This window comes from Hemitrygon akajei, chromosome 3, assembly GCF_048418815.1.
Source record: "Hemitrygon akajei chromosome 3, sHemAka1.3, whole genome shotgun sequence".
NCBI lineage: Eukaryota > Metazoa > Chordata > Chondrichthyes > Myliobatiformes > Dasyatidae > Hemitrygon > Hemitrygon akajei.
The window spans coordinates 133,774,261-133,786,999 of record NC_133126.1 but is presented as its reverse complement, the minus strand read 5'-3'; the positions used below and the strand labels follow the sequence as shown (position 1 = coordinate 133,786,999).

At 39.2% G+C, this 12,739-nt stretch overlaps 1 protein-coding gene across 1 annotated transcript; it reads left to right on the top strand.

Moving 5' to 3' along the window:
- The first annotated feature begins 619 nt into the window (after positions 1-619).
- On the top strand, positions 620-12,451 carry LOC140725414 (uncharacterized). Its single transcript, XM_073040847.1, has 3 exons — positions 620-766; positions 6,317-6,709; positions 11,678-12,451. The coding sequence occupies exons 2-3, from the start codon at positions 6,352-6,354 to the stop codon at positions 12,196-12,198; spliced, it is 879 nt and encodes a 292-aa protein (XP_072896948.1). The 5' UTR covers positions 620-766; positions 6,317-6,351; the 3' UTR covers positions 12,199-12,451.
- Positions 12,452-12,739: the final 288 nt, after the last annotated feature.

Genomic DNA, 12,739 nt, shown 5'->3' with positions numbered 1-12,739 from the left:
CTTGCTGCTTCACAAACATAAACCAGCTGATAATTTGCTTCTTAATGTCTTGCACTAACAGAGGAAACAAATTGAATGCAGTATAAAATTGCCAATGTATTTTTCTTAATTGTAATAATTGAAATTAGCCTTTAGCTGGAGCTCAAACTGTTGATCTCAGAATGTGCTATTTTTATAACTGAGCTGTGGAATACCGGCCTATGAGCTAACATGATCTTTCCAAACAGATGCAGAGATCATTTTAGGAATGTATCTAAATATAGTGCTGCAATATGTGAGACACTGGAACATCCAATAATGGTAAAAGGTGCAATTAACTACTGCTCTAAAGGCATCAAAAACATTAATAGTCACAAATATAACAGTAGAGGTAAGCCAGCTTATCAGGTGAATTGCGTTAATATCCATTGTAGGGCCAGGCATTTTTAACATTGAAACACATTGTGTTTAAGACTGAAATTAACAGATCTAATGCCATCCCATTTGGAAAGTATCTTAAATAACTTTTAACATGCATTTCAGATTATGTACTTAATTTTTAATTGCCAGCTCCTGTGGGACAACGGAGGAGGACATATTGACATCTAGCAAGCTTATAAAAAGAGCCATGAACGAAGATCAAAATATCAACCGTCAAATAGGATCCTGCTTCTGTGTGACAGACAATTCCATGTGGAGCACTATCAGGACTATAACATGACATCAGCCTTGGATACTTTGCCAGGAGTCAGCTCCTAGCAAAAGGCAAGAACAGCAGGACTGACAGGTAACATTTTCTGTTCTAAAATAACTTACTCAGGGAGAATTATTCTGAGTTTATTTTGAAACAAATACTTAGTTTATGCTTGTTGTTTATAGAAGTTAGTGTAATCTGTAGCATTCCAAAAGCAGTATGGTGGTTATTTCTTGTGCCCCTGTCATACACTGTAGTGGCTGGGCTAAAGCTGCCATAGAATAAGTCGTTATACTTTCAAAATATACTAATATTGCTCCCTCAGTTTGATAATGTTATCGTGTTTCAAGCCTTGGTGCATAATTGCATAAATTTTTAAAATGCATGGCATGAACTGCAAATATTGCAGCACGTATAGATAAACTACTGCACTGTTAACTTCAATGGTTCAAACTTAGAGATGCAACAGTAAAAGAAACATTGTTCTATTCAGTGAATGAAGACAGGTATTACAATTACATGCTCTAGTGTAAAACTCTTTACTTCAGCAACATTATTTTATTATTAGCAAGGGTTTAATGACAAAATTATGTATAAATACTATATGTTAGATGTATCATGTTCCAGAAACAGGTTTTTTGGCCCATTAGAATCCTGATGAACAGTCTTGGCCCAAATTACAATCGGCCCTCCTTTTCCGTGGGGAATTGGTTCCAGGACCCCCCGCAGATGCCAAAAAACGTGGATGCTCAAGTCCCTTATATCAAATGACATAGTATTTGCATATAACCTTCGCACATCCTCTCGTATATTTTAACTTATCTCTAGATTACTTATAATACCTAATACAATGTAAATGCTATGTAAATAGTTGTTATACTGTATCATTTAGAGAATAATGACAAGAAAAAAAGTCTGTAAATGTTCAGTACAGACGCAACCATCATAGTTCTTCTGGGAATGCTGATCCCGATTCTCCCATAATCTTCAACTTCTTGAGACTGTAGCACTTTACATAGCTAGCCAGCCATCCCTTACTAGCTTTAAACTCCTTCCTCTTCCTCACAACACAAGTAGCGAACAAACGAGACACGAGGCGAACAATGTAAGATTTCTACTTTCTCGGCGAGAGATAGCACTTTACGTTCCCTCTTAGCCTTTGAGGAATTGCTTTGACCACTTAATTGCTTTTTAGGAGCCATTTTTTCACAGAAACAAAGCAGCGACCAAATGAGACACGAGGCGAACAATGCTCTAACAATGAGTACTGCAGGGAGAACTTCCCGGTTTTCCCGATCCGCGTTTGGTTGAATCCATGCATGTGGAACCCACTGATAAGGAGAGCCGACTGTATTTTCTGTTAATTTCCCTCCATAGATACTGCCCAACTAGCTGCATTTCTCCAGCATTCACTGCGTGTTGTTTATGGCCCATTGATCATCAAATACCCCTTTTTCACACTAATCCTACCCTAACCTATTTAATTCTCCCAAAATTCCCATCAGCTCTCTCCCTAGATTTTCAAATTCATCTACATACTATGGGGAACTTACAGTGCTGAATTAACCTACCACCCACATATTTTTGGGATGGGAGAGGAGATGGGAGCTTTTGTGGAAGCATTAAATGGATGTATTGATATCAAAACTGGAAGGTGAGATTAAGAAGATATTGGGTTGTACCATCATCCCCAATAACTAGAGTTCCCTCTTACCCACATTTAACTTCCCAATAGGCAAAGGACAGAACAGTTGAATTCCACACCTGAAGGAAAGGGAGAGCAAGCTCTAAACTGTGTGTGGGCCTCAGGTAAGATGCCCTGATGCAACACCAATTCTCCAGAAAACCATAACAGCTTTTGTTTTGGAAGCTGTAAAGTGTTATTGAACTGGTGTGAAACATTTCTAATAGACAGAGACAAGTATAAACTTCTCAAATATTCTTTTCTATGGTTAAAACTTTAAAAAGATGCTTTAAGATGCACTAACATTAAAATAATTAAAGCAAATAATATACAAACAAGGAAAAAAAATTACCTGAGGCTACATTTTTGTACTATTTATCTGTTGCTACTACATTTTTTCCAAAAAATGCGTTCTTTTTGAGTGGGGTACCATTTAACCTATCTATCCTCCCTGGTTAAATCATGAGTGGGGTGTAAAATGCATCTGAACTCTCTCTTCAGAGTTTCAGTATTCCACCTTTGAATTTGATGTTAATGCTATAGACAACCAGATCACTATCGTCTGAATGTCTCAGATTTCTGCGTTTGACTGCCAAAGTACAGAGGACAACCAGGTGTGAGAGTCTAATAACCAGTACTTTCAGAAATGCAAGCTTGATTCAGCCCTGTAAATTCAACCTTCACCTGATTGTACTTGAACTGACTGATAAAGTGCAAACAGGATAACTTATACGGACATCCGTTTTTGGGCAATGAAGTGAACACATAGAATGAGCTTGTTATCAATGGAGAAGATTGATGGAGGGAAGAACATTGTTGGAACAAACATTGCTTTATGCAAAATTTCCTACACACACAGTGAGCCAGAAATGGAACATCAGATGAAATACACAGAATCAATCATAGAAATAGGTCTACTGGTGCAGACAGCCCAACGCATCTGCAGTTATGAACTGCCTATGATTCAGGACATTTACAAAGACAGGTGTGTAAAAAGGACCCATAGGATCATTGGGGACCCGAGTCACCCCAATCACAATCTATTCCAGCTGACACCATCTGAGAAACAGTACTGAGGCATAAAAGCCAGGACCAACAGGCTCTGGGACAGCTTCTTCCACCAGGTCATCAGACTGATTAACTCACGTTGATTTTAGTGTATTTCTATGTTACATTGACTGTTCTCTTTATTACAAATGATTATAAATGACTATGATTGCACATTGCACATTTAGACAGAGAGGTAACATAAAGATTTTTACTCCTCGTGTATGGGAAGGATGCAAAAAATAAAGTCAATTCAAATTCAAATACATCTTTCCATTAGAGCCTTCATTCTTGATCAAAGCTCATGCTGTCTCCCAGTTACACACCCAATTTCAATGTTGCAGTTGCGAAGTTGAATGTACAGTAATTTATACAGTAACTGCCAGCATGTCAGATGACCTCCTTGTGTAGACATATTGCATGCACTAAAGCATCAGTTCAAAGTCACATTATATGTTTAGCACACCAGCAAGTCCATATCACATAAATAATCAATTTTACATCTCCCAACACATAAAATAGTCTGGTGCTATGTGCTTTCGGGCTTCAGCATTGTCTGCCTGATGGGAGAGGGGGGAAAGAGAATATCCAGGGTGGGTGTGGCCTTTGATAATGCTGGCTGTTTACTGAGCCAGCAAGAAATATAGACAGAGTTCATGGAGGGTAGGCCTCCTGAACTGCTGAGTGTTTCCAGAATTTGCTGATTTATTTCACTCAGCATCATAGTTAGGTGTTTCCTGGCCAGATTTTAACTAAGATCAGGTCCAGGCTTTAAAATCACCCGAGGTATCACCCAGAGAGCAGAGACTGGGCATGATACCATCAACTCAACTCCAACCATCAATGTTAAATTGAGGGCTTTACCTTCAGGGTGTTCTTCATCTCGACAGATAACTGAAACTATTCCTTCCGCAAGCTAGTTCTGATAGTGTTTATAACGTGGTGATTTAGTACAGATCCAATATTATTAATTCAAATATTACTAAGATTAAATGACTCAACTAGGTGAGTAACTGTCTGTGTTAGCATTTGGAGAACCTCTCTGGAGGATCTCTACTGTATATCTCCATTTCGTACAGTGTTCTATACTGCTGACAGCAATTTGGCATTCTTCCTCGCTGAAATTGTTATTGACCTTGTTAGTTAGACGATTGCCCAGTGGTCTTTTACAGGGCTCAATTTACTTTCCCTTTGTGATAATTTAATTGCTTGTTCTCTATATGTGATCTGTTCAAGGCCTGAGCCAGAAGTTTATAATCAGTTCTAAAGCAGAAAATAATGTCTGCTGATGTATAATTGTTGATTTTTGGATATATCAGCTGAGAACTGCTCAAATGCAATCATTCATGCTGATGAGGGCATTCATGGGGGTGTAGTGAATAGTATAATGCTACTGCAATGCCAGCAACCCAGGTTCAGTTCCTCTGCTGTCTGTAAGGAATGTTCTCACTGTGACCACGCGAGTTTCCTGCCGGTGCTCTAGTTTTCTGTCACATTCCAAAGACGTATGGGTTAGTAGGTGAATTGGTCACATTGATGTAATTGGGTAACATAGGCTCGTTGGGTTACAAGGGCTTTTTACCATGATGTACCTCTAAAAATAAAAAATAAAAATAAGATGCTAAAAATCATGGTTCAAAACAGGAGCAAGTTTACCTTTAACGTTTCTTCACCAGGAACATTAACACATGAACAATTAGTTCAGTGTGCAATTTATTACTTTACGTAAGATCTGCTTTGTGTAAAATGGTGGTACAAGCTGCATACATCATTATAACAATTAGGGCACAGAAGGAAGTGGAGAATGGGTCAGGATTGGTGCTAATGACATGGAAAGGAAAGCACAAATTATGTTGCATTGGAGGTAGTTGGAATTGAAGATGGGAGGAGTCAAAGCAACACACACAAGATGCTGGAGGAACCCAGCAGGCCAGACAGCATCTTTGGAAAAGAGTTTAGTCGATGTTTCAGGATGAGACCTTTCAGCAGAACTAGAGAAAAAAAGATGAGGGGTAGAGTTGAAAGGTGATGGGAGGGGACAGAGAGACACAAGGTGATAAGTTAAACCAGGAGGGAGAGGAGTGAAGTAAAGAGCTGCAAAATTGTTTGGTGAAAGAGACACAGGGTTGGAGAAGTGGGAGGCCACACCAGAGGCACTGGACACAGTAGATGACCCCAACAGACTCAGAGGTGAAGTGTTGTATCACCTGGAAGGACTGTTTGGGGCCCTGAATCTAATCTGAGGGTTTTCGTGATTGGGGAATGGGATTGGGATAGTTTATTGGAAGAACAGATGAGAGGTTGGTGACTGATGGGAGGTGGGTCTCAGTGGTGAGCCTGATATAGCTAACCAGCATCAAGACAATCAGCCTCACACTTTTGTTATTTGATTACGGCCAGTCCTGTCAACATGTCAATAAGTGTTCCATATTGATATTCAGATTGATTCCCTTGTTCCTGTTATTATACATGCTTTTCAAATTACCCTTAATATTTGGCACAACATTATGTAAATGGCATAAAATACTAGTTCAATCCCTGCTGAAATATTACATTGTAAATCTGGTCTTGTATTCTATGAAACACATGGAGACTTTTGAGAGGATACACAAGCAATCTATCGGAATGGTTTCTTGGTACAGATTAACAGTGGCTCTTTCAGCAGCAAAGTCCAAGAAATGAATGACAGATATATTTAAAATCATGAAAGGTTAAAAGTCAGTAAATAAAAAGTGTTTCTAATACCTGAAGAGTTGATAACCAGATGGCGGAGATTTATGGTGATTAGCAGAAGAACTAGAGACATCATTAGGAAGAAGGCCTGATTTAAATGGCTACATGGTCTTCCTCTGTATTAGACTTCTCATGATTCAATGTGAGTTTTTAACAATAAGTATTTATACATATTTTAGGTCACTTGGAACAGAGCTTGGTTACCACAGTAACGATGTTATTCAAACGATTCCTCTGGCTGGTTGTTCTAATTGGCCTCACCTACTCTGATGAAACAACTGAACAACCAGAAGACGTGGAACCTGAACCTGAAGTTGAAGCTGAACCTGAAGCTGAACCTGAACCTGAAGCTGAAGCTGAACCTGAAGCTGAACCTGAACTTGAGACTGAATCCCCTGTTGACATCAGTCCTCCTGAAATCCTGGCAGCAACTCCCCAAGCACCTCCTCGAGTAATTGAAGGTTGCCCAAACTGGATGGCAGGAATACCTGGCAGCCCCGGCCACAATGGCATCCCTGGCAGAGATGGTAGAGACGGCCGTGATGGTGCAAAGGGAGAAACTGGTGAAACAGGTAATGGACATCGCAAATCAAATTTGCATTGAGATTGTCTTTGGAGCAGCAGCGCCTCATGGGCAGGTTATTCCCTCAGCGATGGGAAGTCAAACATAATGCAAGCGGAAAACCCTTCTTGCCGATGATAGTTATTTTATTTTATTTTATTGATTTATTAAGATACAGCATTGAATTGGCCCTCCCGGCCCTTCGAGCCACGCCACCCAACACTCCCCTGATTTAATCTTAGTCTAATCACAGGACAATGTACCACATCCATTAACCTATCAACTAATATGTCTTTGGACTGTGGGAGGAAAGTGAAGTGAAGGAAAGTGAATTGTGTGCAGTTTTGGTCCCCTAATCTGAGGAAAGACATTCTTGCCATAGAGGGAGTACAGAGAAGGTTCACCAGATTGATTCCTGGGATGGCAGGACTTTCATATGAAGAAAGACTGGATTGACTAGGCTTACACTTGCTGGAATTTAGAAAATTGAGGGGGGATCTTATTGAAACGTATAAAATTCTAAAGGGATTGGACAGGCAAGATGCAGGAAGATTGTTTCCGATGTCACAGGGGTCACAGTTTAAGGATAAAGGGGAAGCCTTTTAGGACTGAGATAAGGAAAAACTTCTTCACACAGAGAGTGGTGAATCTGTGGAATTCTCTGCCAGTTGAGGCCGGTTCATTGGCTATATTTAAGAGGAAGTTAGATATGGCCCTTGTGGCTAAAGGGATCGGGGGTATGGAGAGAAAGCAGGTACAGGGTTCTAAGTTGGATGATCAGCCATGATCATACTGAATGGCGGTGCAGGCTTGAAGGGCTGAATGGCCTACTCCTGCACCTATTTTCTATATTTCACCCAGAGGAAACCCTCGTGATCACAGGGAGAATGTACAAACTCTGTACAGGCAGTGACAGGAATTAAACCCAGGTCACTTGTACTGTAAAGCATTGTGCTACCATTCATCCAGGAAGTAAATAGTCCAACGCCAGCTACATTCTCCTCCCAAAGTGCCTTTCTATTTTATATGATATAATGACTGGCATTCTAAAGAATTTAATTGATTCTAACAGCAGTGGTCACGTCCTAGCCTATTCACTGTGAGTCATCGATTACCTAGGCTGGCAGTTCAGTGCACTACTGCTGATCATGTCTTGCAGGAACTAATAACTTTGAGTTGAGGTTTTCAACCAAGACTCCAAACACTTATTTGGGTGTACAAAAAAGAAATGTGGGGACATGATTCCTGGTGCTTCAGTCTCTTTATCATTATTTACTCTTCACTCAACATTAATGAAGCAAGTGATCTGTTTGTTGTCACAATGTTTTCCTCAGGAAACTGTTTACATATTGGTGGTTGCCTTTTCTATTTTACAGCTGTGAACCGTACTTCACAACTGACAGAGAAAATGTAATTAACTTCAAATGTGCTATAAAAATGCAAGCCAATATTGTGCTTCTAATTTCTATGCATCCCACTCACTTCCATTATTTACCTTGGACTCCTCCTTTCTTCCTCTTCTCCCTCTCCCTATCTTTCATAATTGCCTTTCCCTATATATTACTCCTTGTTCCGTATATATTATCACCCTTTCACCTTCTATAAATATCACAAGCCCTTCTCACAGTTTACTCGCTTTTGTTATGTTTTGAGTTTAACTTTTCCTAATATAACTTTTCTTATACATCATATCAATATCCATTGATATGAATCTAATGTATTCGCATTCTATGTAGTAAGTAAGAGTGGTTAATATTGAAAGAAAGAAAAAGAAAGAACATATATGACAAGAAATAGCATCTACTAGCAGCCATTTCTTCAAAAGTAAATCACATAAATACTCTTACACCCTCCCTCACTTGTGAAAACTGTTTTCACAGGCTTAGATATTTCAAGATTATTGTAATAAATGCTGTGTGAAATAGGACCAGGCACTTTTATACACTATTCATCACAGTGTGTCCAATGTTTTTCCAGAAATGTGTACAGTGAATGATGTGGCTTTTCATCGACATGAGATTTCTGCCTTGCTGCCGTAAAGCATGGAATACAAGAAGAGGGGAGAGGGAGGGAAAACATTTAACTGGAAGGAGAAATTGATATTCAAGCCATCAGGTTGGAGGCTACCCAGACAGAATATAAGGTGTTCTCCTCTGGTACAGCTGGGAGCTGATGGCCATATGAGAGATGATACATTGCAGAATAGTCAATAGGGGAAAGGGATGGCTGCAATTGCTCTGAGAGTGTGGACTATTCCACCGGAGACTGTGAAATTTCCTACTACAGAAATAAAGGAGTGAAAAGCTTCTAAACCCCACCACCCTAGAACCCTGCTGGGTACTTTCTAATCTTCTAAGATCATGTCAAGAACTTTGCAGCCAATAAATTATTTTTTAAAGTGTTCTTCTGTGGAACCATGCTAAAAATGCTACATTATGTAAGGTTCTGCAGCTGCAACTAGGTGCATGTCAATTGTGGCACTTTCTTCCACTGAAATCAATGTAATCAGATTAATATTTACGAATATTTATTTTGCTGAGGTCACATGCATTTTTCTATTGTATATTTTGAATGGGAGCTCTGATCAAAGTGTGTTATTCAGCATTTTATTGAATTACATAGCAAATGGAAGTGTCAGATGTATTTTTTCATACAATTCGTGTTCAGTTGCAAAATGACCATTTTTAGTCACCTCACTCAAACAAGAAGCTTATTCTGTTGATCAAGAATAAGCTAGGTTTAGTTCTTTCTGTGTTCTTGCTGGGATAGACAGGACCAGAGGTGACATACCTTCAATAATCAGGAGCTCAGAAAATGAGACCCCAGAATTGGCACACTGATTTCTTTCAGGGACACCAACTATAAAGACTTTATACTTTTGAGCTAGACTGTATCTGATTTCCTTATTCACTAGAGTAAGTTCTTGTCTACATCACATCATTGACATTCTGGTAAAAGGAGTCAGCAACCTATTGTAGGATTGATAAACAATCATTTAATTCCCTGAAATCTGGTAAGCCATTCAATCCTGGAATCATTCCTGTGAAAGGAGGTTCAGGAAAATGATTCCAGGATTCAATGGCTTGTCATATGAAGGGTGTTTGATGGCTTTGGGATTGTATTCACTGGAATTCAGAAGAATGAGGAGTGAACTCATTGAAACCTATCAAACGGTGAAGGGCCTTGATAACATGGATGTGGAGAGGATGTTTCCTGTGGTGGGAGAGTCCAAGACCAGCCTTAGAATAGAGGGGCATCCTTTTAGAACTGAGATGGGGAATAATTTCTTTTGCCAGAGAGTGGTGAATCTGTGGAATTCTTCACCACAGGCAGTTGTGGAGGCCAAGTCTTTATGTACATTTAGGGCTGAGCTTGATAGATTCCTGATTGGTCAGGGTATGAAGGGATACAGGGAGAAAGCAGGAGATTGGAGTTGAGAGGAAAATTGGATCGGCAATGACGAAATGGCAAAGCAGACTCAAATGACCTAATTCTGCTCCTATCTCTTAAGGTCTTATGGTTTTAAATCAATAGAATGAGAAGTGGAAGGGAACCACTTGGCCAGATACTTCTCATGCAGTTTAGGTTAAAATGTAACGTACAAGTGTGCTTTGGATTAAAGCTCAAAGTTCAAAGTAAATGTTATTATGAAAGTGCATATGTGTCACCACATACAACAGTGGGATTCGGTTTTTGGGCATACTCAGCAAATTTACAGAATGGTAACTATAACAGGATCAATGAAATATCAACCTGAGTGTAGAAGACAACAAACTGTGCAAACGAAAATATAAATAAATAGCGATAAATAACAAGAATGTGAAATAATGTGAAAAAGAGTCCTTAAAGTAAGATCATTGGTTGTGGAAACATTTTAATGATGGGGAAAGTGAGTTAATTTATCCCCTTTTTATTCAAGAACCTCATGGATAAGAGGTAGTGACTGTTCTTGAACCTGGTGGTGCAAGTCCTGAGGCTCTTGTACCTTCTACCTGATGGCAGCAGTGAAAAGAGAGCATGGCCTAGTTGGTGGGAAACTTTGATGACGGATGCTGCATTCCTACATGTAGATAAGCTCAATGGTTGGGCGGGCTTTACCCACGATGTGCTGATCCAAATTTGTTATTTTTTGTAGGCATTTCTATGCCAAGGTATTAGTCAACATACTCTCTGCTACACATCTATAAAAGTCTGTCAAAGTTTTAGATGCCATTCCAAATTTCCACATACTCCTAAGAAAGTAGAGGTGCTACCGCGCTTTCTTTGCAATTACACTTATGTGCTGGGTCCAGGACAGGGCTTCTGAAATAGTAACACCCATGAATTTAAAGTTGCCCTCTCCAACTCTAATCCTCCAATGAGGATTGGCTCATGGACCTTTGGTTTCCCTCTCCTGAAATCCTGCTGGCACTGAGTGAGAGGTTGTTGTTATGACGTCACTCAGCTAAATTTTCAGTCTCCTTCCTGTGTGCTGATTCATCACTACTTTCAATATGGCCTACAACTGGGGTGTCACTGGCAAACTTGAATATGCCATGAAGCTGTGTTTAGCCACATAGTCATAGGTGTAAAGCAAGTAGAGCAGGGGGCTAAGTAGAAAGCCCTGTGGTGCATCTGTGCTGATGGAATTTGTAGAGAGGGTAATTTGGCCAATCCAAACTGACTAGAATCTGCAAGTGAGGAAATCAAGGATCCAATTGGACAAGGAGGCATTGAGGCCCAGGTCTTGGAGCTTATTAATTAGTTTTGAGAGGATGATGGTATTGAATGCTGAGCTGTATTCAATAAAGAGTATCCTGATGTATGCATCTTTGCTGTTGGCATCAAAGCAAATTGCTAATAACAGCAAGTTAGAAATTATGTCTATAAATTTTAATACTTGGAGAAGGAACATGTAAAGCAGTCAATGTTAAGTGAGTGCACAAACTGTGAGATTAATAAACATCAGTCATTAATTATTTTCCTTTCCTTTCCTTAGGAGAACCAGGACCAAAGGGTGATGAAGGAGTACCTGGCCTACCAGGTTTAGATGGTAAAGAGGGGCTTGCTGGACTTCCAGGAGACAAGGGAGAAAAGGGAGATAGTGGGTATTCTTATCGCTCAGTATTCAGCGTGGGTCTGACCTCAAGAAATCCTGTCCCAAACATGCCTATCAAGTTCTCCAAAGTCTTCTACAATGATCAACAGCACTACAATGAAGACACTGGAAAATTCACTTGCCCATACTCAGGGATCTATTTCTTTTCATATCACATTACTGTCTATACTAAGGATGTCAAGGTTGGCTTGTATAAAAACAATAAGGTTATCATTTTTACTTATGATCAGTTTCAGAATAATGATGTTGACCAAGCTGGAAGTTCTGTAGCTATTCATTTGGATGAAGGGGATGAAGTGTGGTTGCAGGTTTATGGAGACAATACATTTAATGGGATTTATGCTGACAACAATAATGACTCTGTGTTCACAGGATTCCTCTTGTACCCAGATCTGCACTAAATAAATTAAATTACTATTTTCTTAAAACAATTACAGAATTTCTATATAAATTACTTTAAAAATGTAACCACCACTATTTGTTTTATAACTACAAACTGAGAACACAGAGAAGAAAATTGTCAGTTCCGTTTTTTGCTTCTTTGCAATGAATCCATAACCTCAAAAATTAAGTGAATTATGTGTATATTTCATATAATCTTCTTACATGGTTGTCAAGATATAACTGAATAAAGATTCTTAAACTAAGAACAATCATCTTGTTCACAAATTATTATATTTTAATCTGAAGTGCCTGGTCATGTACTACAGAGAGAGTAAAAGTAGCCATATGAACTTCAGTGAGTCATCCACACTTTGAGACCTTTATAAATACACACAGTAAAGACAGAATTAGCTGTAATTCTTCTACTAATGGACGTGACTGTAACATTGCTAAGTAAGGACAGTTCTATCCTAAGGTATGATATAACTCAATACCTGCTACATTGACAGTATCTGTGGCATTCATGATCACAGTGCACCAGACCTTTATGAAATTTAA

What these genes read in the sequence shown, in the direction of transcription:
- LOC140725414 (XM_073040847.1), top strand. Translation starts at nt 6,352, where the DNA reads ATGTTATTCAAACGATTCCTCTGGCTGGTTGTTCTAATTGGCCTCACC. An exon ending in GGGAGAAACTGGTGAAACAG is followed by an intron (nt 6,710 to 11,677) that starts GTAATGGACATC and finishes TCCTTTCCTTAG; the next exon opens with GAGAACCAGGACCAAAGGGT.